Source organism: Leiobunum rupestre, chromosome 5 (assembly GCF_980474605.1).
Source record: "Leiobunum rupestre chromosome 5, qqLeiRupe1.1.hap1, whole genome shotgun sequence".
NCBI lineage: Eukaryota > Metazoa > Arthropoda > Arachnida > Opiliones > Sclerosomatidae > Leiobunum > Leiobunum rupestre.
The window spans coordinates 11,404,695-11,431,911 of NC_143388.1; the positions used below are offsets into that span (position 1 = coordinate 11,404,695).

General features: G+C 39.6%; 1 protein-coding gene across 1 annotated transcript; it reads right to left on the bottom strand.

Annotated features, from left to right (window-relative positions):
- Window positions 1-14,968: 14,968 nt before the first annotated feature.
- Window positions 14,969-21,487, bottom strand: LOC149943537 (uncharacterized). Its single transcript, XM_090176113.1, has 2 exons — window positions 16,288-21,487; window positions 14,969-15,033 (listed from the first exon to the last, which is right to left on the bottom strand). The coding sequence occupies exons 1-2, from the start codon at window positions 21,485-21,487 to the stop codon at window positions 14,969-14,971; spliced, it is 5,265 nt and encodes a 1,754-aa protein (XP_090032239.1).
- Between the last annotated feature and the right edge of the window lie 5,730 nt (window positions 21,488-27,217).

Below are 27,217 nucleotides of genomic sequence, written 5' to 3' on the forward strand. Positions count from 1 at the left end.
GTCCGTTCGAAGACAATGTTATTACTAATAAACAGTTCGGGATTACGTAACGAGAGAGCGGAATTACGTAACGAGAGCGGAATTATAAAAAATGCTGATTTCAAGGCGGCGTCCGTTCGAAGACAATGTTATTACTAATAAACAGTTCGGGATTACGTAACGAGAGCGGAATTATAAAAAATGCTGATTTCAAGGCGGCGTCCGTTCGAAGACAATGTTATTACTAATAAACAGTTCGGGATTACGTAACGAGAGAGCGGAATTACGTAACGAGAGCGGAATTATAAAAAATGCTGATTTCAAGGCGGCGTCCGTTCGAAGACAATGTTATTACTAATAAACAGTTCGGGATTACGTAACGAGAGCGGAATTATAAAAAATGCTGATTTCAAGGCGGCGTCCGTTCGAAGACAATGTTATTACTAATAAACAGTTCGGGATTACGTAACGAGAGAGCGGGATTACGTAACGAGAGCGGAATTATAAAAAATGCTGATTTCAAGGCGGCGTTAGTTCGAAGACAATGTTATTACTAATAAACAGTTCGGGATTACGTAACGAGAGAGCGGGATTACGTAACGAGAGCGGAATTATAAAAAATGCTGATTTCAAGGCGGCGTTAGTTCGAAGACAATGTTATTACTAATAAACAGTTCGGGATTACGTAACGAGAGAGCGGGATTACGTAACGAGAGCGGAATTATAAAAAATGCTGATTTCAAGTTCGGGAGTAGATATTGAAAGAGCCTACTTGTAATAGAATAGTTGTTGACCGCTGAAATATTGTAAATAGAGAGCAGATTTGTAATAAAATAGTTGAAATTCATGAACGGTTGTAAATCTTATTATAATTTTATAATTATTGGCCAGATTTGGAATTGGGGAGTTTTCTTTTTTTACTAGTTGGTGGAAGCTCTTTGGTGAAATTTGTGGTTTTTCTTTTCTTGGGGGGGTTTTGGGGGATGGTGATTTCCGTATTTTTTGGTTCTCTTATGGGCATTGATCTTGAGTGTCTTGGATCGGCAAGTTCGGGCAGCATGCAAAGTTCAAAGAAATATTTTAATTTTGGATAAACCTTTTGCCAAAAAGCAGAATCTTTGAAAATTCTTTGGCATTCAAACCCCAAAGGTGTCCATACGATAAAATCGCAATAATTTCTTTGCGTTATATGCAGCTGCCCTTGAATTTGGTAGTAGTAGTCGTGGGTTTTTTTTAGAACCAGAGAGCCATTTACGAGTTTAGAGCAAAAGTTTTTTAATTTCGCTGGGGCTTCTAGAGGGTGAATATACCTGGCGGAGAAGGGACATTTGATTTCCAGGATTCCGTCCGAAGCGACTAACCCATCAGGAGAGGCACCTAGGAATCCGTACTCAGTGTCAATAAATAGCCCCGCTTTTTTCACCACGACTCCTTCGACTTCCTTTTCGGCTTTATATTCTTCGAAAGCTTCTGTCTCTTTTTTTTGCCGTAGGCGCAAGCTATATTTGAAAATCTTTTGGGGTAAAGGAAGTTTTGGACCAGTTTTGCAAACCCGGTTTGGGGTTTGCGTTTCGCTATAACCCCAAAATTTGAAGCGGTTATTCTTTTGGCTCTCTGTAAATGCCACTCTTCGCATTCGGACTGCTCCACGGTTCTTTTCTGGATAGCTTCTTGCTCTGAGAGATCCACCTTCAGCTCCTTCAATACCTCTTCTTTCCTTCTGTTCATTTCTTCAGGATCCATATCTGGCTTGTTGCAATTTTCCCCATAATTAGCCACGTCCCTCTTGTTTTTTTCACTTTTATTTAATTCGTCGAAACGATTGTTGAGACAGGTTTTTTTATATCTTTTTTGGACGGCTGAGTTCAACGCGTGCTTTTTTATGGCTTGGCTCGGTGTTTCTGCCGAGTAGGCTCTGATTAATTTTACGTGCCACGAACGACCAAGTACTTGCTGAAGCCCAGCTGCCGTGCATCTTGTAGAGTAAGAATTTCTCCGGCTAAAAGAGACTTGCTTGCCGCCTACGGCTTTAGCCACCAGTGACATATAGTTCTCCGCCAGGTTATTAGTCTCGTTACACAAGAGAGAGGGAGCTAAGTTTTGCACGCGTTGGGACGCTTCGGCCAACTTCATTTCTAGCGGCTTAGTCAGAAGGCAAATTTGGCTTGGACCCGATTTATCACAAAAATAATCACGGCAAGAAGTGTGTCGACCAAACACGTGATAGGGGACGTTTTTTATATCTTTCTAATAATAATTAATTTTGACTCGGGACAATTTTGCGTAAAATTTTTATTTTCATTTACCGCGGCACTAATAAGCGGTTGAATATTGTAAAAGCTACTTACTTCTCCAATTTCTTGTTCCTTTTTCAAATATGTGAGCTTGCGCATATTCGGAATGCCAAGGACTGATAAGGCTTCGTCCATATTGGCGAAGCCGCTCCCGATGGAAACAAAGCCCCATACAGCCAGGTGGTTCAATGCTAAGGGCTTTTCTCCCTCCCTTTCACTTTTCCCGTGAATTCTTGGGCGCCCAGCACACGCGCTTCGTATTGGAGCCGACGACACGGTTTTGTTTTTGTGGCACTGTTTACATTTGAAAACCAGTTCGAATTCCAAGCCATTACGGTTTTCTTTTTGGTATTCAAATCTTCCATTAGCGGCACATTTATGGTCATCTAGCTGGCGCATTTGCTTGACAAACCACTTTATGTCCACTACGCGATTTCCACTTAGGCTCCCGAAATTATCCGTAAAGGGCCGCTCAATAATCAAAGGTGGAAAATTTATTTCGCGCTCTCCATAATTTTTGGCTAGCTGGTCTTCCAACCAACTGTTTGATGATAACAATTGAGTTGTATCGCTGACCAAACTCGAAGTTTCCGAGGTTTTCACTGAAGATGAACGAGTTGACTTCGGCGTTTGATCAAGCATTACGGCTTCCATCGAAGAACCTCTGGAAAATACGTCAAAGGGTTTTTTCCTTGGTGTTGAGACCAGCGGCGTTTCAGACAAATTCTCGACTGGAAATCGACCACCGTTTTCCCTCGTAAGTTCTACTTCGGCTGAAGAAAAACTTCCAGATTCTTCATTTATGGCAGAATTACTATAATATATTTTATAATTAGATTTATATTATTAATATTAAATATACAGCCACTAGCTTACCGTTTTGTTTGTCTTCTCATTCTATAATTTTTTTTTCTAGACGGTCCTTTTTTGGACGCGTAACGTTTGGTAGAGCCCATTTCGGATGTTTATATCACGAAAAGAGCTGAAATCGCTTATTTATAAAATCGCAGATCTATATAGATCGAAAAGAAACTCGGTTTGACAACTTAGCATTAGCGTCGTTGGAAACGGAATGAATCTTTTTGAAGATTGGAATGTAAAAAGGAAAAATTTCGCAACTCTCTCCCAAAAGCTCTTTACAGTGTTGTTGGTAACTAATAGGCCTACCCTTTCATCGCGTGTATTCATTTTGAATTCATACTGCGTGGTATGACACAGCCGAAGGCTTCCACCTTTGATAACTCTCTTATTTCTCCTTGAAACTGTCATCGCTTGTTCTCTCCAGTGGCGATAATTTGGCCCGGGGGTCGGGGGTTCATCACAGTGGGTCACCGAAATAGAAAGCGGGCCGGTAGCGAAGTAAAGACCACACCTCTAAAAGGAGTTTTCGTAGAAAAAAGGAAAACTGAGCCAAGGGCGTGAATGGAGACATCTACCGTTTACTCTTCGAATCACTGACCAAAAATGTTTTTATTTATTTTTAAAACAACGGTTAAAGAAGGATTTACGAATTTAAATCCAGCTGTAGCTATGTATTCAACGCGTCGTTTGCAGTTTAAATTGTGAAAATCGATCCACTAGAATTGAAAAATCGATGGAATTACGTTTTAAAAACTACCCTTCAATAAAGTATTTTTAATTAATTAATGGAAGTATGCTTGACCCTCAAATTAAATCAGGCTGTAGCCAAAATTTTCAAGATATTATGCACCAAATTTTGACTTTCTATCTTTAATAGATTTGAAAAATCTATGGAAGTCCCAAGCGTAATATTTTGATAAAATCACTTACTTCCCCCTTAAAAGATACAAAAGATTGGAACAAATAAAATTTCTTATTACAAATATATAAATCTTTACTTATATTAAAAATAACAAAAATTCATTTTATGGTCATATATTTAGATAGAATAACTAGATTCAGTAGCGTAGCCATAAATTCGTCAAGGGGGTCAGACTATTAGAAATTTTAAAGGTGGTGAAAAATTAATGCAGTCAAATTAAGGTACACCCAGAACTAGTAGCATTTCACTTATGATAAATTAATATTTTCGTTGTTGTTGATGAACCTGGCGCCACCTGTTAGATCGGCAAGATACAATGACTTTTCCAGTTTCTTCGCGTTATTTTCAATATCAAAAGTTGGTGAGATATCATTCAATTTTAAAACTTAATTTCATACAATTTTCTCATGCTTTGGGAAAATCTACTTTAACTGCTTAGTATATTTAAAATAATAGCGATAAAAATCTTTACCATCGTCACCAACTTAATCAATTAAAAATACTCTGCTCAAAAAATTATTTATGCGCCTGATGTGAAATGCATAAAATAAAACTGCGTGGTATAGTTATTTATAAACTATATTTTTTCGATGTAAAAGTTACCGAAAATTATTATATGATACATAATCTAATTTCTTCTTTTCTTGTCTTATTGGTACCGTTTAGCTTATATTTTATTAACTTCAATACCTAAAAATTATATGGCATTAGCAGGAAATATATTTGTCACTTTATTAAATAACTTAGAACCGTTCACACTACTAGTTAGGAAAAGTTTATTTTAGAATTTGTCGATTTTATTCGGAAGACTTCTAAATATCTAACTACAAATCAGCAAACGGAAAGGTAATACGGTAATTAAAAAATTTAAGTGACTCATTGGCTAGATTTAAGGGACCAAAGTTGGTCGAAAAAAGTGGGTTGACAAAAGTTGGCCGACAAAAGTTGGTCGACAAAAGTTGGCCGACAAAAATTGGCCGACAAAAGTTGGCCGACAAAAGTTGGCCGACAATAGTTGGTCGACAAAGGTGGGTTGATAAAAGTTGGTTGACAAAATTTGGTCGACAAAGTTGGACCAAATTTGGTCGACAAAGGTGGGTTGACAAAAGTTGGTCTACAAAAGTTGGTCGACAGAATTTGCTGACCAAAGTTGGTTGATAAAATTTGGTTGACAGACGTTGATCGACAAAAGTTGGTCGACAAAAGCTGTACGACAAATTGTCCGACAAAAATCGCGTAGTGTGCACTCGACTATTGGTATTTCGATGATATTAAACTAGGTTTTTTTATAAAAATAGAAATCAAAGTGTTAAGTTAAAACACTCCTGTTAACAAACATCAATTTCGTGAGATAACGAATGTCTTTTTAGTCCAGTTTTTCGTTGAAACATTTTCCCGCATTCATCACACTTAAACGGCTTAATGCCAGAGTGTTTGTTGAAATGCGTGTTTAGATTGGAAGACTGGCTGAAAGCTTTGTCGCAGATTTTGCATCTGTACGGTTTTTCGCCTGTTGAAAACGACGCGGAAATTATATAAAGTGAGAGACGAAGGAGGCGCCATCTAGCGAGCGTAAAGTGAAAGCATCTTACCCGTATGGACGTAGATATGCTTCTTCATGTCAGACTTTTGATGAAAACGCTTGTCACAAATCGGACACGAATGAGGCCTGATATCGGCGTGAATTAGAAGATGCGTCGCCAATGTTGAAGACCTCTTGAACGCTTTGCCGCAAACTTTGCACGGATGCTTTCGGTCCGTCTCAATGTTTTCTTTCGAGGCTTTATCAGGATTTCCGGTAACTGATATTTAAATTAAACACTATTTCATTTTTTCTTTCAAAAATATACTATAAATAATTCAAGCAATTTTACGTAATTATTTCTGTCTAACACTTATTTTGTGACAAGCAAACTAAAGGTGCAAAACCTGTGTAATTTATCGATTGCTGCTGTTGTAATTTAAGTTTCGTGTATTTGCCATGTTTGTTTTTATTTAAACTGAATGACTTTATTAAAATCAACTCAGAATTCAATAATGGCGGAATGAAGGTAATATTATTTAAAGGGAATATTCTCAACCAAAAACTCGCCATTGAAAGCTAGATAGGTAGCGGGTAAAGCAGGTGCTCTTAGTTTTTACCTATGGACTGTGCAAAGTCCATAGGTGGTTTCTTCTAACTTAACTTTTCGTATATACTATTCTTCACCACATTCCCCCTTTTCGGCTTTCCGTTGCTATGCAACGCGTTTTGAAATTTTTAATGTTTAGGCTTAGTTTCTCTTTTCGATATAACAGTCGCCAGCCAGATTTCCCGCACGGTACTGATGAGTTCCAAATAGAACGAAACCTGTCTAACGTTGGAATTTCTGGCTATTTTATTTAGTTTTTTACTCGAAGATCTATTTGATCCGAGATTCGCGTCTTATTTACGAGTTATTTGTAAGTTTTTAAATATCTTCAAATTTGTTTATGGTTTAGCTTTAGTATCCCTATTCATAATGGACTAATCTACTTATAATCGTATTTTATCACCGCTCTTAGTTTTTCCCCATCGTTATTCGTAAAATTGACTTTATAAATAATGATATTTGCATTTTAATAAAATGTTTGCATCGTCTATTTAAGAACAAACGTTTTTATTACTTTTTGATTTGTCTGTAGCAGACGCTAGATCACAGGCGGTACCTCGGAGAAGCTAGCGCCGTTACGCCACCTAGACTCGTTTCGTCGCGAATATAATTCGCCATAAATATGGACGTTCATTCTCCTTTTAAGTTTTCCTTTAAAACTTATAGCAAGTGGCGGCTCGATGTGACTTTGCTCTTTTTTCAATAGATGTCGCTAGCGTCGAAATAAAAAAGGCGGTACTTATAGGTACCCCTGGGCCCTGGCGTTGATTGGAACGTTTGTAATTTGGTCAATAACATAAATTACAGCAAATATAAACAATATTTTTACATGGGATATATAATTTAGGTTAAAGCCCACTAGATATAATATAAGTTGTCTAACTATTTTACTCTACAATGGAATGGCTCTCTGACGACGGTATTATTTGGATATTTTTAATTTTAGCTTCCTTACATAAATAGATGGCACCACGCTCTCCAGTAGAATCACGTTTTTCAAAGAATCGGATAGATTCATGGCCATCTCTAATAACAGGGGCCTTTTCATAATACAGGTGGCAATGATAGAACCGCCACTTGCTTTAAAACATTCACAAAATTATACGTTTTATTTTGTTGTCAATAAGCCTGAAATGCTTGCAATAAACATACCATAAGAGGAGTATGCCAATTTATTACTTGTCATAACTAAACTTTATGTTTCAATAAAACAAATATACTAAAAGGTTGACGACTTTGATACTTAAGGCAGAAATCCAAAAGAAAGTGAAAATAATCATTCTTACATTTGATAACAGTGGTGTAAGCTCCGGAGGGTTTACTTCTAGTGATCACATTAGTGGGTGAAAGCTCACTGTTGCCGTAGAAATGGTTAAAGAAGATTTTGTCATGATACAAAGGCCACATGTAATTGTACAGCTCCGGTTGATTCGAATAAGGGTTCATTGGCCAAGTGAGTTTCCTCGCCGGACACGTCTCCCCGCTTGGTGCCACATGCTGGTATAGAGGGGACACTGCCTGATAAATGGCTCTCGGATGGACACCGTCAGTTTTGGGGGAGGATGATTCGAACTGGGTCCACCTTGCGGGACTCTGGTTATTGTCCAAATTCGCCTCGAAGATCCGATCAACTCTCTCCTCTGAAAATCATACGTAAGCAGAAATGCATTAAGTTTATGATTTTTGGGATATTATTCCCTGACTCTATACTTTCGATAATCACGTTAAGAATGACAAGTGGGTCTATTTTGCGATACGCAGTGACAATTTCATGCAATATTAAAAAAAAATGATAGGTCATAGTACTGTGTTGTTCTGGATGGTCTCAAGACTATACATTTAACGATTAGGGCACAGTACAATTAGTCAGTTTCAGTAATCAGTGTCAACATTAATTAAAAATCAGGTGTATTTTAAAACGTGCGAACAGCAGCGTGGTCAGATTTTATTACGAGCCAATAGTACCTAATTTACCTGTACTTTGTGTTACTCGCTACAGTGGCGTAACTAGGCCAATGCACCTAATGTGGTGCATTGGGGACCACAATGGCGTAGCTAAGATTTCCGCCTCGCGAAACTCATTTGGGGCCCTTATAATCAGTGGCGTTTATAGGGGATAGTGGATTATGTGGATATCTAGCCCATAAATCGATAGGAATTTAGGGCTACGCCGCATTGCGAAGTCTCCGTGGCCCTATTTACGCCACTGCACTGGGGGCCCACAAGATTATCCGGCAGCCACGACGTGTGAGCTATCAGTGGCGTAAGTATATGACGATACCAATTTTCCCATTTTGCATTGGGCTTTTATACATCCCATAAAAATTAATTGTTTGTTGTTATGTTAAAATTCTGACTAAAACCACGAGTTTCAATATTACTATTGAGCTACAATTTATCTACCACGACACTTAAAGGTACTTTTACAAATTTACATCGAAACTAACTTAATTTATTTGGTCGTAATAATATATTTTACGCTCAATTTAGAGGTCATTTTATACCATCTTAAATTTTGTCTATACTTTTTCTAAATATTAGGCCGAGAAAATAGGTTATACATGTAACATATATTTTTACCATATATTATATGGGATTAAAACTAGTGTAATATAATCGTTGTGTTAATAAACTAATAGGGATACGAATTTACCGTAATTTTCGAAATCGGTAAATTACCGCGTAATTTACCGTTTCATGGTAATTTGAAATTAATTCCCAAATGTTTTGTAATCTCGTTTTGTCACAAAATGAAATTTGTCACAAATTTTGTGTCATAGTCTAAATATTTCAAAACATAAAAAAGGACAATGAATCTGATAATTTAATTAGAAAACTAAAAGAAATACAAAAAATACACTTATTTTTATCTTTTTAAATGAAATCACTGTTTTCATCTGGTTTTCAATGTAGATTTTGTCATATTTTAGGCTTTTTTTAGTTCGGTATTCAGTAAATTACTCCGGTAAATTACCTGGGTAAATTACCTGGGTAAATTACCCTGGTAATTACTGTGGTAATTACCATTTTCATTTTTTTCACAAAAAATCGTAATTTACCGTTACCCCAGTAAATTACTGCGTAAATTACCAATTCGTATCCCTAGAAACTAATCTTGAATCGTGCAATATTTTTTTTTTAATTTTCATACTTATTTGTTATGTTACTTATGCTACGACCACGCCGCGATTCGTAGACATATCAGAGGTAGCTGTACTCAAAAAGAGGACGGAACCCAAAACCGACCAAACCACAAACACAGAAATCAATGTATAGCCCGGAAGTGAACGGTGTGATATGTAGAGCAATGTTAATTCACTGATTTATATCACTGACTAGTCGCGCTTCTACCATTTCAAAATGAAATTTGCTCTATATTGAAGCCGCAAGGTGATATCAAATCATTACTAGACTTATTGATTAATATTTTAATTATCATTTTTATGGGGGTATGTTGTATTTGGGGGGGGGGGGGTGTTAATTAACTTATCTGGCAACTGAACTCACGAAAGGGAGGTGTTAGCTAAGAACCCAAACTCAGGAAGGGGTACGGACCTGTTTGCGGTTACTGCTAAAAGTGAGTATGAACCAATGTATGAATAAAAAAAATTATCATTTCTGACACTAGGTTTAACAGAAGCTTGGGATGATTTACGTTAATTACGATAAAAAGACAAGTTGTAGCGCCTATTAACCGACGATTTTCCGATTTAGTTCATACTCCCTTTAAGATTGGAATTTATTGGAATTGCTATACCTGAAATGTCCAGTTTTTTCCTGACAGTCAAGCAGAGTGGTTCCGTTTGCTCAGTGCAATACGAAGACCATACATTATGTAGGTCCACGGTGGAGTCGTCTGAGATTGAACTAGACTCTGAGTCTAAAAAGATGAAAAACCACAATGAAATGTTCTTGAAAACTTTTAACAACACGAAACTATTAAAGCAGTTGTAGTTTATACTCGTACTATCTGTTTCAGATTTACACCACTACTCTTGTTTTATACACAACAATGTTTAAAATCTACTCGTAGGTATACACGAAGGTAATTTTCAACGTGAGGCACATTATTTCTACATTATCATTCTAGTACACTTTACCACTGACATTGGTTTTCATGCTGGCATGCGTATACCTATATATCTAAAGTATAAAACCTCACTCTGGTTTTAGTTAAAGAATTGATGAATTTAGATTGCTCAATTAATATACTTTAAGCATTACTTTAAATTTATTTTAACTTTTAATTCAATCGTAACAGCTACTACTAGAGGATTTTTTGCCTGCACTCCTAAATTTGTTTTAACACTTCAAAGAATGACATTGACAACCCAGGATTAAGTCAGGTTAGCATTAAAAGTCGTTGGATTTCTTGGGCTTCAGGTGGTTCCTTGGGTATTAGCCTAGCTGATCATGATTATTATTATTATTACTATTATTATTAAACTTCATAAAGAATTGTATAAAAAAATTGGAAATCGTTACCTTGATAAGACCCAACTTGGTCTAGTCCTAACTTCATGTCACGCACCTAATGTTCAGGCAGTCGGTAAAATTTGAGATTTACGTAGTCGGTTTTGGCGAAAAACAGCTTTTGAGATAACGCAGCAACTGGCAGTGAAATATACGATTGCCTAAAAACAAAATCGCGATTGCAAAGCACGTTCTGCTTATATTGAAAGAATAGGAGCTTCGGGATTTAACGGATCACCAGAGAAAACGATACAGCTCGATAACGAGGAAATGAATTTTTGCTAGTCGTTTATTTCCGATGGCTGTGTTACGAGTGACGAGAGCACGGCTTATGTGGCATACCACCTGCGAGCGAGACCGCGAAAGAATGATACCGTTTCGCCAAACTCGTCACTGCTCAACACCGACTAACAGCGTGTATCTATGTAGTTAAGGTTAACAAAATAGACACGACTATATTACGACCTTGACCATCTTTATGGTGTAACTTGCTCTACAAGTTTGCTCTACAAAGGCTCCTAAACGTATTATGAAAGAGCCACAGACAGATTTGAGTCGAATTATTTATATAAACAGATCGTGCATGGCGATATTTTTCCTAATTCCTTTTACTTCATTACTTCTTCGTATGTTTAAATCTTGGAGTAATTCTTTATTTCTCAGAGTTTAAACTTTATCAAAGGTTTGCATCAAGAATGAATATATTTATAGGCTTCGAGCTTAGAAAAGATAGCGCCATCTACTTTAATACCTGTCAACTAAATGTGTGAAGAAATAGCAGACAACTTTTGAATATGAACGTTCTTTAACTAAAACGTTCCGCTTTTATATCGAGCGAATTTTGAATGAGCAGACAGCTTTCACACATTCAATTTAAAACTCAGTCGGTAGGCGGAAATACTTCTGACCAAAGTTTAAACTAAGCACGAAGCTTTTACTTAGGGATAATGACTATGACGATCTGTCGGCATCATGGACTCATGGTAGAATTTCAGCCCAGCACGAGACGGGAATTTCTCCGACGTGTGATTCAATCGCAATGAGATATTGAGCTCATCTGATTATTTAATTTTTTTCTAATTGGCAGCTCCTGTCTAGTTGCATTTGATCGCACTAGATGTCGTTAGCGTATAAATCAAAACAAGTTGAGTAAGCATCAAAATCTAGCCTAATAGGTGTGGCTTATTAAACACGTGGTTTCGGAAAGCCAATAGATGGCAGACAACTCACCTTTGTCCCCGGAAGGTGCTGTCACCTAGAAGAGCTTTTAGAAGCATTTATGTAAGCTCTTTTTACTTTTTTGATAGAGCCACCACTTATGTACTCTAAACAATTACCTTGTTTATTAAAACGGCTTAACATAACAGTATTAATTTCCAACAAACAAATTTAAATATTTTACTAAATTGAAATTTACAAATGGGCTGATACGTTACAGAATTTTTGGTACAGTTTATCTCTTGGATATCGAATCCTCTTCAATTTTGGTCTAAAGGCCCCATAATGCTATAATGTTTTTGGGTACAATGCTCCAACGCTTGGTTCCATTTATAATAGTTCTATTTCGTCAATGAGGCTCTTTCCATGAGCGCACCCAGATCGACCTTTCGGTGTCGACGCATCTGAACGGTCATGGAAACGGGTTAGTGCGATAAAAGTGGTCGACCTTCTTGGCACGACAAAAGAGGTGTTCCGGGGAGAAAATATCGCTCCTTTTTAGTTCCACATCGAGATATATATATATCGAAGTGGGACTATTGCTATGGACGGATTGTCGTTGAGTGTTGTGTGTTTGTTTGTTTGTTTGTTTGTTTGTTTGTTTGTTTGTTTGTTTGGTGTGGAAAGCAACGACACGGCAGATGGCGCTGCGAAAATAATTTGCAGGGAAGTTGGCAAGGTGTCCCTGGGAGGCAACGCCATCACGGCTAACGCGGCCATAGAAGGGGAGATTGGCTGGTCCACTTTCGAGGCACGGGAAGCCCGAGCGAAGATGAATTTCCTCGGAGCATGCCTACAGGCTCCCCCGGATCGGCAGATACGTGCGGTATACGACTATATCGATAGGCCCGCCCACCGAACGCAATGGAGCCGCCGCACAAATCGCCTCTACAGGAAGTTCGCGGTCCGGGCGAACCTGGGAACCTGCCCCACCGCAAAACTGTGGCGACAACAGGTATGGAGGGACGTCGCAGCCACAAACGAATCGCGCTGGAAAAAAGAGGTCAGTAGCAAGAACAGCCTTTGGGACTACGCCTTAAAGCAAAAGCCAGCCAAAGAAGCCATATATGACAACCGCCGAGGAAGCTGCCTACTGTTCCAGGCACGCACCGGCGCCCTCCCAACGGCAGCCAGGGAGTTCGAGATCCTTGGGAACGCACCAACATGCAAACTCTGCGCTGCCCCGTCAGAAACCGTGGCTCACATCTTGGAAGAGTGCCCGGCGTTGACCCCGGATCGACTTTTAATACGCGAGTCCGAGCAAATGCCTATGGTAGTAGCCCCATCATCCCCGGATTATCTCCGATGGCTTGGACTAACTGAAGACAAACAAAAAACAGAGACGACGGAGGCCACCAAACATCTCTTGGACAGGTGGTGGTCGCTCCGCAAACCTACAAAAAGACCAACGTGGTGACACACACCATGTCCCCCCACTGCGCCCCTTATCCGAAAATTTAAGTGAGCCTCCCTGATTTAAAAGGGACCAAATTCGGAGTGGAAAAGTGAACTGAACTGAACTGAACTGAGTTTTGGTGAAACCGGTATTCGAACTCACAGTTAAAAACTCCGAATAATGACGCCTTTACGCTCTCGGCCACGGGAAGCTTCCCAAAATTTGTTCGGAACTTCTACTGTATTCTCGTCAGTTTTAGCGGCGCGGGGGGAGTTGGCTAGTTAAGTTGTCGAAATTCTCGTCCGTTTTTACGCCTTATTTTACGTACATTTTCGGAATTTAAGGTCAAATGAACCTCAAACTTCGCGTCGTGGTGGGTGGTGGGTGGTGGGCACACTCGCTTAAGATGCCTCGCTCGAAAGTGAGTACTCGAATAAACGAGCTCGAAAATTTTAAATGTTCGGGGGGTCAGCAGTGGTAGGTGGGCACACTCGCTTAAGATGCCTCGCTTGAAAGTGAGTACTCGAATAAACGAGCTCGAAAATTTTAAATGTTCGGGTGGTGAGCAGTGGTAGGTGGGCATACTCGCTTAAGATGCCTCGCTCGAAAGTGAGTACTCGAATAAACGAGCTCGAAAATTTTAAATGCCCTCTTCCCCATATGTACTTATAAATTCTCTAAAAGCCCCACAATGAGATACTTATTTTCTTATTTAAATAAATCAACAAGAGACATTAAAAAACTTCATCACTCGTTACACCAAACAAAAGGTTCAAGACAAACTACGAGTTCAATCCACACTGACGAACTTCCTTTTGGGTAATAAAAGCAATAGAACCATAGAGAAACAATTATACATTGAAGTCACTATCGGGAGAAGGTATTATATTATTAAGAACACGCGTACGCTTAAAAAGTTAAAGCATTGAAGACTCTATTTCCCTTCACACACTTACGTACCGCCATTATAAATTATTGGACTCCCATACTCATCCAAAAACTAGGGGCATTCGGGCATATGTAGTTTTATATCTATGAAGGTAAATTTTTATTTCGATAATCTTTGCCGTATACCATTCGCAAAACTTAGGTATATTAACTTACAAGTTCACGTAAAGACTACCCGTTTATAGCTCTACCACAAATAGATCGAAATTTAAAATATAGCTTTTTGTCAAATTACCTTGCAAGTTAAGTCAATAAATGACCTCAACAGCTTATGAATTGGTTTGCCCACCCGTGTATCCTGAGGGTGGGCGGTGGCCTCTCTTTAACATAGGATGGTAAATAGTATATCTAACTATAGGAAATCACATGGGCTCAGCAGTTTTTATATTAGTTTGCCCACCCGGGTCTCCTGATGGTGGGCGGCATCCACCCTTTCACTTAGGGTGGCAATTTATATATCCAACGATAATAAATCACAAAGCCTCAAAAGCTTTGTATTAGTTTGCCTACCTGTGTCTACTAAGGGTGTATGGCTTTGCCCATTCGAATACACTGATGTGGAACTAATATTACGGCCTGGGCCGACTTGTTGTTTCTTGGAAACGGTCATCGCATCGTTCTCACTACATTTTGGGTGTTTCTCTCCTTATTCCTTCTATACTCGGTGTGCCTCTTAGCCAATTTCCGAATTAAAAACAACTGGTAAATCTAGTGCTTCTAATTTATATCTGAACATATCAACCCGTTATCTTTTTCTCACATGATCAGGTACAATCTGAATTATATATCCAAACTGCTTCACTAATTTCACTGTCAAATTTACATTTATATGAACGTATAAATTTGGGGCGTAAGCGTAAGTTAAATTAGTTTGGGTGAAAGTCGAGTTTGACTTAATCCACAGCATTGGGCTAGAAAGAAGATATTAGGATAAATGCTTCAAAGTGCCAATTAGTAGCACTACAAATGGAGCGATCTACTCATCAGTGGGGGTTCGATTCGACAATGGAAACAGGCGGCGATATCGCGTCGCGTAATTTTCATGACCGTTCAGATGCGTCGACACCGAAAGGTCGCTCTGGGTGCGCTCATGGAAAGAGCCTAAATAATTAGTCAAAGGGTTATTTAATTTTTGTGCTTGTAGCCATTGTTTTAAGGGGGACAATCCGTTTTCATAGCTCATGAAAGGATTGCATTTACCATGCCCTGTTGCGAAAAAGCTTAAACGCAAAAGGGGGGGAGAGCAATTAGAAAAAGTACACTAAAGTCACTCGCCGACTGAAAAACGAGAGACTCTTAAGGGGTGATCAAGAATTGAAATGATGAACACGTTAAGTTAATTCAAACCAAAACCATTTTATTTTCAAAACCGCTAACTACCGAACAAAGGCGCACAAAATAAAGGTAGCTAAAGAATTTTTAACCGCCGCTCTTCTTTCTTTCAAAATTACAACTGCCTCTTCAACGGCCAGAAAAACGAGGCCAATTTTTCCACAAAAACCCGGATCTTGGGCAGCGAGGCTACTCCCCACTCCCATTGGTCAAGACCCATTCAAAATTTCCCCAAACATTCCAAACTCGTGACGTCGGAAGGGATTAGGACCCCAACAATATGGCAGTAAGTGCCAAAAATACAAATTATAACAATGAAATGAAACTCGAAAAATATAAAACTAAATAAATACAATTACAAGAATAAAATACACAAGTTAATAAATTTACACAAATCACAATTATACACTTAATAACAATTTTAAACGTACACAATTAGACACATGTTAATTATTTTATATACAAAAAAATGGGGCATGAATTTAATTTTTAACAGACTCCCGCCCTTGACCAGAATGGTCAAGAAAAATAAGAAAATTAAATATTAATACTCTATATGGTATAACATTTGCACAGGCCGTCTAATCTTAGTGCCATTTGGTAATCTTACAATGCACGATCTAATTCCTTTACCAAACTCATCCACTATACCATATCTCCACATTAGGCGAGGAAGCTTAGGCTCCTCAATTAAAACAAAATCACCAATTTTTAATTCTTTCGTAGGTTTACATTTTTTAACATTGTGCGCGGAAGGCAGTTCCAACATATAATTACTCTTCCACTTTGTCCAAAATTGATCCAACAAACTTTGACGGTGTTTTAACCGAATTTTTAATTGTTCCTCTTTGGGATTTAACCGTTCATTTTTCCCGAAAACCTGAGAAGGTAGTACGGTCAACCTCTGACCGACTAAGAAATGGGCGGGGGTTAAAGGTATTGGCTCCTTGGCGTCCCCGTAAACAAAAGTGAGTGGGCGAGAATTAATGGTCGCTTCAATTTCGGTTAGTACCGTTTGAATTTCTTCAAAATTTAATCTAGATTTCCCAAGCACATTTCTGAGAGCTACCTTAACAGAGCGAACGAGTCGCTCCCAAAACCCACCCCACCAGGCGGCGTGATCGGCGATGTACCTCCACGAAATTTTGTGAACACCGAAAAAATTTATTACTTCCGGACTCCTGATATTTTCAAACAATTTGGCAAGATCGGCGTCCGCTCTTTTGAAAGTCATCGCGTTATCGCTGTACATAACCCGAATAATTCCGCGCCGCGAAATGAAACGCCTGAAGGCGAGTAGAAATTTTTCCGTCGATAAATCCGACACCAGTTCTAAGTGTACCGCGCGCGTTACCGCGCACGTGAAAAGCGCCACGTAACATTTGTCCATGTCCTTTGAATAGAGAGGACCCGCGAAATCCGTTCCAGTCACTTCAAATGGTGGCCCCGGAGTAGTCCTTGTTGCCGGTAGGGGCGCCATGACGACGCTGGAAGGCTTGGCCTTGAACTTCTTGCATACGGGACAAACGTGTATGACCCCTTTAATCAGCTGTCTGGCCCGGGGAATCCAATAACTTTCCCTTATTTCGACCAATGTGCTATTTACTCCGCCGTGCATCAACCGCTCGTGATGATGCTTGACCAGGAGCTCGGAGAAGCGATGAGTTGGCGCCAAAATACGAGGATGCTTCTCCGCGTAGGTGAAATTGTCTCCCGTCAAGCGGCCTCCTACGCGCATAATTCCTTTCTCGTCAAGCTGCGGCTGGAGAGTTAGAAGTGACGACTCTCTCGGAACCATTTTCTGATTCGTCAAATTAGCCATTTCACCCGCGTACGATTGTTCTTGGACGACTCGAACCCAGTATTCCTCCGCCTCGATCATCTCTTCCGCTTCTATGGGCGACAGTGGTTCTTTCGATCGTTTCCCCGTGATAATTTTTACAAATCGCCTTATCCAAACCGTGATTCTCAGAACCACTTTTAACTCGCTGTACCTGGCCAGTTCCAGTACTGGACCAATAGAATTTTGAATGACGCAAACGGCTTGGATCGCATCCCTGTAGGCCGCCCTCAGCTCTATTTCCGCTAGTTTGGTATCCACTCTGCCGCTCTGAATTCCCGAAGTGAGTTCTCCGCCGCTTACGAACCAATCTGGTCCGAACCACCAAAGTTGACTTTTAGATAACTCCACTAAGGACTTTCCTCTAGTCGGCAAGTCCGCCGGGTTAGTTTTTCCTTCGCAATGTCTCCAATTTAGAGGATCCGTTAGTTGATGAATTTCTTTTACGCGATTCGCGACGAATGGTAAAAATTCTTTCGGTGGTCCTCTGATCCACCTCAGTACTATCGTCGAATCCGTGTAAAACCGTATGTGTTCTAATTTCTCGGAAAATGTTGGTATTAGCGCGTTTGCGAGACGAGATCCAATAAGGGCGCCCATCAATTCCAGCCGAGGCAGGGTTAATTTCTTTTCCAGTGGCGCGACTCGGCCCTTCGAGGCGATGAGGGTGGTACGAACTCTCCCGCTGGGCTCCCGGTACCGAACGTAGGCGACCGCTCCGTAGCCTTTTTCGCTCGCGTCAACGAATACGTGTAGCTCCGGGGCTACTTCTTTACGTTTTCCTTCAAAAATGTGGCGCTGAATCTTAATTAGTTGAAGATTTTGGAGGTCCTCGCACCAATTGTTGTATCTTTCGGACAATTCCGGTGGCAGTTCGTCATCCCACGCGATGGCCCGTTTCTGTTTTAGATCCCCTTCGCTCTTCTCCGTCCAAAGTTCTTGGAAAATAAATTTAGCCTTCATGACGAAAGGCGTCAGGAACCCCAGAGGGTCGAATACTCGCGCTACCGCTTTCAGGACCCATCTTTTAGTATTCTTCCGATCAACCAGAAATGCCGTAAGCGCGCTGTGATCAAAGTGCAAAACGTCATTATTTTCGTTCCACGAGAGGCCCAGCACTTTGCCTGAACTTTCTTGGGGGTCCTTGTTATTCTCTTTCTTAACGCCAAGCCGTTCTAGTAAGTCCGCGGAGTTGCTCCTCCATTTCCGTAGCGTCATACCAGCTTCCGAAAAAATTGTCCCGGCTTCGCTTGACAGTTTATAGGCATTCTCGACGTTATCCGAACCAGATAAAAAATCGTCCATGTATAATTCGTTGAGAATCGCTTCGCTCGTGGTAGGATACTTCTCCTTATAGCCCTGGACGTGATGCCTGATGGTGGCTGAAAGTAGAAAGGGGCTCGCATTCACCCCGAAGGGCACTCTTTTTAGCCGATAGATCTCGAGCTTTTGTTTATCTTCATCCGCTTCCAATCCAATCCATAAAAATCGGAGCGCGTCCCGATCTTCCGGCGCGATGCTTATTTGATGGAAAGCCTTCTCGACGTCGGCTATCACCGCAATTTTCTTCTCCCGAAATCTGACCAAGATTGTGAACATATTCGGTAGGAGGTTTGGTCCCGATTTCACGCAGTCATTTAACGAAAGCGTTCCTTTCGCAAAACTGGTCGGGTCGTAAACGATCCGGAGCTTGGTTGTAAGGCTTCCCTCCCGTAGTACCGCTCTGTGTGGAAGGTAATACGCTGGCCTCCCCGCTGGAGGTACCAATTCGTTGTCTGGGACCTTTTCCACGATTCCGGATTTGATCTGCTCCGCCATGACTCCATTGTAATTTTCAAATACGCTCGGGTTCGCCTTCAGTTTCGTGAGTAGATTCCGCGTCCGACGACCGGCTACTTCGAAGTTGTCACCCAATTTTTCTACGTTGTCTCTCCAAGGAAGAGCTACCTGATATCTGCCATCTTTAAAGGCGATTGATTTCTCGAAGGCCAGCATTGTTTGTTCATTTTCTTCCGATTGATTAGTTGATTTGTCGACGATACCGAGGGCGTCTAACTCCCAGAACGATCGTAGTTGAGAGGAGAGTTGACCTTCGTCGATACCGACCCGCATTACCGTTACGCAATTGACTCCGATAGAAGGCGCTGTAGAGTTAGTCGGACCGTTGATTGTCCATCCGAAGAGGGAATTTGACGCGACGAGACCCGGTCCTAATCTTTCCGTCTCTTGGTCGTTGATGATGTACCAGAGGTAATCCGTGCCGATTAAAATTTCGATGGGAGCGTCTTCTTGAACTCCGAAAGCCGATTCGTCCGCATCCGCGAGTTGTAGACCGCGCTTGGCCATTTCTTCGATGACGTCTGGTGGCGGCGAATTGAATATCGCGTTACAGATGTTTCGCGCTTCCAACGCGACGATAGAAAACCGCTTTTCAGGATGACGGGGGTTGCTCAAATTTACCCGCACGATTTTTCGCCTGTACCGAATGGGCGATCCGCCTTCGAACCGATGCACGTCCACGGTCTCTTCGCCGAGGACCTCGAGATTGAGCTTTCGCGACAGACTCTCGCTGATGAAACTAACTTGACTACCGCTGTCAAAAAACACGCGCGACTTTAATTTTTCTCCTCGCGTGTCGGTGACTAACACTCGCGCTGTTTGAAGTAGTACCATTTTCTTGGGACGTTCGACGCACGCGCTTGTTACGGCCGCTCCCCCCGTGGGGTTGGCCGGCTGTCTCACGAACGATTCGGGTTGTTTAGGAGCACTATTTTCGTTGCTGACGCATACCGCCTGGTGGTGTTTTAACCCGCAAAATCTACATCTACGCCATTTTTGATGGCAACTAGCCGCCATATGACCACCTTTTAAACATATAAAACATAACCGCTTGTTTAAAATAACTTCCCTACGTTCCGTAACACTTTTCTCGCACAGGTGTGGGGGATGATCCGCGCTGTCACAAAAAGGGCAATTTCTGACATTAGGAATTTTATGAGTGACCCCTACACTTAAAGACGCTGCCGTTGGCAGCCCGCTCCTGTTATTATTATTATATCTCGCTGGTTTAGAACCATAGTTACTACTTTGATAATTTGGTCTATCCCGGACAATTTTAGATTGAGGTTCGGTTCTTTTAAGGGAGCGCGCTCTTTCCATACACGTAATTTCTGTTTGTACATAATTCAATAAATCTCTGTATTCCCATTCTGATCGCTTATGAACCTGACTTCTGCCAAAAGCTAATACAATGTCTTCGGGTAGTAACCCGCCGATAATATGCACTAAAAAACTACCGTAACTATCAACATTTACATCCAACGCCTCTAGGCTTCGTACCTCTACCTCGCAAGAATCATACAAATCTTTTAAAGCCTGAATGTCATTTGAGTTCGTAACTGGTTTTAATTGAATGAGATTGTTCTTATGTTTACCAATAATAAGTTCCGGTCTCCCGAATCTATCCTGAATAAGCTCGATTGCCGCGTCATAATTGTTTTCCGTGGTTGCTAACCCCGCTATGGCCCTAGCGGCCTTCCCTTCTAAATAACTTCTAAGAAAAACAAACTTATCTAATTTTTCAATTTCCTTTCTGGAGTGGATCGCCGTTTTGAATTGTCCCCAGAAGGCTTGCCACTTGAGGTAGTCTCCGTCGTACCGTGGTATCTCCAATTTCGGGAGGCGCACCGTAGGAACGGTCGCCGTCGCCACGCTCCTTATAGACTGGTTGTCCTCCTCGCGCCTGAGATCCGGGGGGCCTCGCTGGTACGCCGACTGATGAAACGATTGGTGCCGCTGCACGTATCGAATGGCCTGATTCCGCACGATGATAAGCCGCTCGTTGTACATCATTGTCACCTCTAATTCCGCTTCCAGTTTTTCGCCTTCCATGAATTCTTGAATTTCTTTGTCGTAGGCTAAAAGATCCTTTTCTTTCGCGTTCAAAACTCCGATCCAATCTTCTAGCGAGTTTACGTCCGCTTCCGCTAACTTCAAACTCGCCTCGACCTTGTCTAATGTTTTAGTTATCCACGTTTTTACCGAGCCCCGCTGGCTAACTAGGCGCGCTAGTTTTTTCTCTTCACTCGACATAGTTCTAACTAATATTAATACCGCTTCACAAATTAATTTAACCGCACGTTCGACTCACCACTTCGTCACTCGATCACCGTTCCCGGGTTTCGGCACCAAAAAATGTTGCGAAAAAGCTTAAACGCAAAAGGGGGGGAGAGCAATTAGATAAAGTACACTAAAGTCACTCGCCGACTGAAAAACGAGAGACTCTTAAGGGGTGATCAAGAATTGAAATGATGAACACGTTAAGTTAATTCAAACCAAAACCATTTTATTTTCAAAACCGCTAACTACCGAACAAAGGCGCACAAAATAAAGGTAGCTAAAGAATTTTTAACCGCCGCTCTTCTTTCTTTCAAAATTACAACTGCCTCTTCAACGGCCAGAAAAACGAGGCCAATTTTTCCACAAAAACCCGGATCTTGGGCAGCGAGGCTACTCCCCACTCCCATTGGTCAAGACCCATTCAAAATTTCCCCAAACATTCCAAACTCGTGACGTCGGAAGGGATTAGGACCCCAACAATATGGCAGTAAGTGCCAAAAATACAAATTATAACAATGAAATGAAACTCGAAAAATATAAAACTAAATAAATACAATTACAAGAATAAAATACACAAGTTAATAAATTTACACAAATCACAATTATACACTTAATAACAATTTTAAACGTACACAATTAGACACATGTTAATTATTTTATATACAAAAAATGGGGCATGAATTTAATTTTTAACATGCCCCTCTGCAAGCGCCCACGCTAGTAGCTCAAAATGTCCTTAACGAAACTAGATTTGGAACGCACCTAGCTAAGCCTTCTATTTTTTTTATTAAATATTAATTAAAAAGATGTAGAATTTGAGGAATACAAATTGAAAAAATGATTAAATATTGATATTTTGAAACTCTTAATTTTATTCTGCAATTTCGACACCTTTTCAATTAATATCTAAGTAAAACATTTAAAAGCTGAACTCATGTGGCTTTCCTATCCAGTTTTGTTGAAGACAATTTCAACTAAAACCATAAAATATATCCATAATATTTAAAATCTAACTTTAGTATATCTCCTACTTTGATAAGTGTACCGAAAAAGCTAGAGCATTTTTGGGTCAGTTTTTTGACGAAGTTAAAGACGGTTCCAAATAATAATGAACTATATACTAAAAAAAGTCTGTAGAAAAATTCAGAAACTAATCATAAATACAAGGAAATTATATTATAATAAAATTATGATATAATATAGTATTAAATATAATATAAATTAATAATAATAGACAAAATATAGAGCATTCTGTCTATTAAGGACTGATTACTTTGTTATGCAACCTGCAAATAATGGGCATCAACAAATTAATTAACCCTTTTAAATAAAACATAATATACATAATTTGTAAAAATCCTAGGCCTAAATTGATCTAAAATCTTTCTAAAATAGAGCAAATAATGCTGGTAAAAGTAATAGAATCAATGTCAAATCATACTAAAGCAAAAACAAACCCTGACATTAAAATATTAAAACCGGGACAGTGCTCTTGACATCAAATCGGAGCTCATCAACGGTGTACGATTTAGCCAACATTTCTATGCCAGGGGAAAATAGACCCATACAATAATGAGAATTTTCCGAAACAATTTTCAAAATGATTGACGATTTGTTGTGATAAAACGCAAAGAGTCAGCTTAGCAGAAGAAAATAAAATAGTTTATGAACTTAACACGTTGGCCAGTTCGTGGATTTATGTAAACAGAAAAGTTAATTTCAAAGAAGCAATAATATTGTCGATATTAATTGCATTAGAACACTTCCTATGCCATCATTTCAAAGAAGCAACAATATTTTATTACTTGCATTAGAACACTTCCTATGCCATCATTTCAAAGAAGCAACAATATTTTATTACTTGCATTAGAACACTTCATATGCCATATCATTTCAAAGAAGCAACAAAATTTTATTTATTGCATTAGAACACTTCCTATGCTATAATTTCAAAGAAGCAACACTATTTTATTACTTGCATTAGAACACTTCATATGCCATATCATTTCAAAGAAGCAACAATATTTTATTTATTGCATTAGAACACTTCCTATGCTGTCATTTCAAAGAAGCAACAATATTTTATTACTTGCATTAGAACACTTCCTGTCCTGTGCCATAATTTCAAAGAAGCAACAATGTTTTATTTATTGCATTAGAACACTTCCTGTCCTGTGCCATAATTTCAAAGAAGCAACAATATTTTATTTATTGCATTAGAACACTTCCTGTCCTGTGCCATCATTTCAAAGAAGCAACAATATTTTATTTATTGCATTAGAACACTTCCTGTCGTGTGCCATCATTTCAAAGAAGCAACAATATTTTATTTATTGCATTAGAACACTTCCTGTCGTGTGCCATCATTTCAAAGAAGCAACAATATTTTATTTACTGCATTAGAACACTTCCTGTCCTGTGCCATCATTTCAAAGAAGCAACAATATTTTATATATTAATTGCATTATATCATTAACTTGCATTTCAAATTATAGTTTTATCCAACGCATTCATAATTTTTATACCTGACTATTGCTACTCCGAATTTAGGAAGAGGGAAGGGTAAAACGTAGCAAGAAATGCGAGAAACGGTTGAATATTCATCGTATAAGAAACTCGCAAAACCTTCTCGGAGCACTAAGTAACGACTAGGTTAAAGGCAGTTTTATTTTGGAATTCCGGGCATTCTTTCGCGGACCCCATAAAACGGAAGAAATTAGAGCCCAACAATCGCTAACCGCGAAGTTTGGTTTGGTCGAACGAATCTAAATGAAACGAGGCTGGTCAATGTAGGAATGGATTTACCAAGCCATATAAAAAGATGAAAGCAAAAGTAGATTAGGAGAAGGCGACCCAAGACTTGGCCTTCTTTTAATTATAATTCCTGGCCGATGCAATTAGAAAAAAAAAGAGTAAGGATAGCAAGGGGTATTTTTTCATTAATGTACCCGATTCAGGAATGTCAATGGGTTTTGGCGGCGCCTGGATGTCGCTCTCTCGAATCTCGAGCAATCCCATCTCCTCCTTCGCAACGATGTCGTCTCTCTTTTCCAATATTAGTAGATTGGTCACAAGAGCCCAAATTTATGATTTCGCTTCCCGTCTGCAAAAGCCCGCGTAGTTCCGAGTGGTCCCCAAGGCCGGGGGTTCGACTCGCCAAATCGAGTTATCAAAACCGAGAGAAACTTGTTGAGTTGCTGAAAATAGAGAGGGAATGAATTGCGGGATAAATTTTGGGTAAGACTGGTTTTCACAAGGTGGTTTTTTTTCGCCTGTTCTCGGTTTTTTGAGCAGGTTAAAAATTGTAGCCCTATGACGTCACTTTACTCCAATTCCAGGGTGGCCACACGTCAGGGAAATCAGGGAAAAGTCAGGGAATTTAAAAATGGGCCTAAAAAGTCAGGGAAATGTCAGGAAACTTTAAGAATTGGTAAAAATTCAGGGAAAAGTCAGGGAAGGTAATTTAACTCTAGATCTATGACAAATTCCACGTTAAATCATTTATTTCCTTGATGTTTGGCTAATTTTTTCAACATTGCAATAACCTTTTTACTGAAATATAAGTTCATCTAAATTTATCAACTTCTGATAAAAGTAAAATATAAATGAAAAATTTTGGCCTTAATTAGTCAGGGAAAATCTGTTAAAATGGTCAGGGAATAGTCAGGGAAATTTAATCTGAAAATTTTGTGGCAACCCTGAATTCTGTCTTGACGAAAAAAAACGAGTTGGACTAAGAAGGGAGTATAGTTAAAGGTTAAAGGTGATTTATTTTACAGTAGCAGCCGTAGTTTTGTTTTAAGATGGCGGCCGGTGGTGAAGTCATCAATATGTGGCTCATTTAATAATAATAATAATAATAATCAGCTAAGCTAATACCCAAGGCACCACCTTAGGACTAAGTCATCAAGCGACTTTTAAAGTCATTAAATAGCATTTAGCAATTGAATTTTCGTTAATAAAAGCTTGCCACATCTGAATAGGTTCTAAACCCGTCATGTTTTCGTGAAACGAAATTTAAGCAGGGCCGTATTTCCGCCTAGGCACACCTAGGCCTAGGGGCTCATCCTTGGAAGGGGCCCTCCAGTGACCTTAAGTACCGTTAACGAGGGCATGAACCTATAATATCAATCTTAATTAAAATTTTATAAATCGTTAGGTTGAACTGCGTGGAAGATTTTGTTTTACAATTACCAAAATTTACTATATATTTCTAATAAGGGGCCCAAACTCCTTATCTGGCTAGGGGCCCAGGATCTCTAAGTCCGGCACTGAATTTAAGCGGAATAATTTTCTAAATAAGCAGACGACAAAGATAGATTACGCCCTCTACACTTCCTTTCGAGGAGGAGTAAAAAGTGTCACCTTAGAGCCATAGAAATCTCTTAGGTAACTAGAATGCTGCCGCCTACGGCTGAGCTTGTCGCCAGTTCGCTTTGAACCTTTCAGCCAATGAGAGGCCGTAGAGCGGTTCCACTACTCTCGAAGCGTCATGCTGCGGGAGGATAAATATGAAAAATGCAGACGATGCAATCGACAGTCAAGCTTGGGAAATTGCGGTAGGATTTCGCTGTGTTTTTTCGATTTTGAGATCTTAACAGTTTGCGGATAATAAGTTAATTATAATCGTAAAAGTATTAAATTTAAAATTTGTTTTCTTTAATATACTTGTATTAAGGAATCTGTGAACCTATTTGGAAGAAGATAGCTCCGTTTCATTTGCAGGTGCGCTTCATAACCGTTAAGCCTAGGTCTATGGGCAATGGGCTGATTGAACTGAGAACTTTTCATGAGTGTAAATAGATATATGCCAGCTAATTAGATAATTCTATAAGGTAAGAGTAAAGGTTTATAAAACAGAATTTAGATTGTCTTTTATCTAGTCATAACTTCGATTACATTGTGTTCAATATATTCTTGTCACTTAAGATTGGTATGCTAACTTCCCTGTTGCTTTGATTCAGGAAACAGTGTTCATAGGTATGCTTCTGTTTGGCTAGGTTAGACCATGTAGGGTCACTTGATTTTTCCAACTCAACTAAGTTTTTTGGAAAGATTCTGATCAAACGTTCAAATAGTTTCACAGGAAGCTTCATAGAACTTAGCTACGCTACTGACACCAGTTGCTTAAACCACAGTACGCAAGATAGATGCGGCCACTGCTCTAACTGCAAAGCACCGCTTTATCTATTTTTTTTTACTAATTCTATCTTTAGAGTTCTGATTGCAGATTTTATTTTTATTACATCACAGAAAGAGGAGCCCTGGTTAGAACCCAGCTTGTGGCACTGGTTGAAAACCAGGAAACCACTCCTTCTACACGGAAATTGTAAGTTATCTCCCTGTCCATTAAATGTGTTTTCCCTCAAGTACTTTAGTTTCCCCTTTCTGTAAAAACTTGTAGAGGTTTAAAGCAATAGAGTCATTCGACGTTAAATGAAATTTTCTGAGCAGGTGTAGCTATGGGTAAAACCAAAAGTGTGACAATCCCTGTACTTTCGTATGCTAAAGGTTTAATGAATGCTCGACTCGAGATCGACCACATAAAAGACTATTTATTGTCGCCTTTCTGGATCTTTTTATAGTCTATGGTATTATATCGTAGGTAGATGGCGATAGCATCTCCACTGAACGACGAAAAATCAAAAAATACACTAACTTTGACCAGTGCTACTTAGTTCCTCCGTTCCTCACTACGAGGCG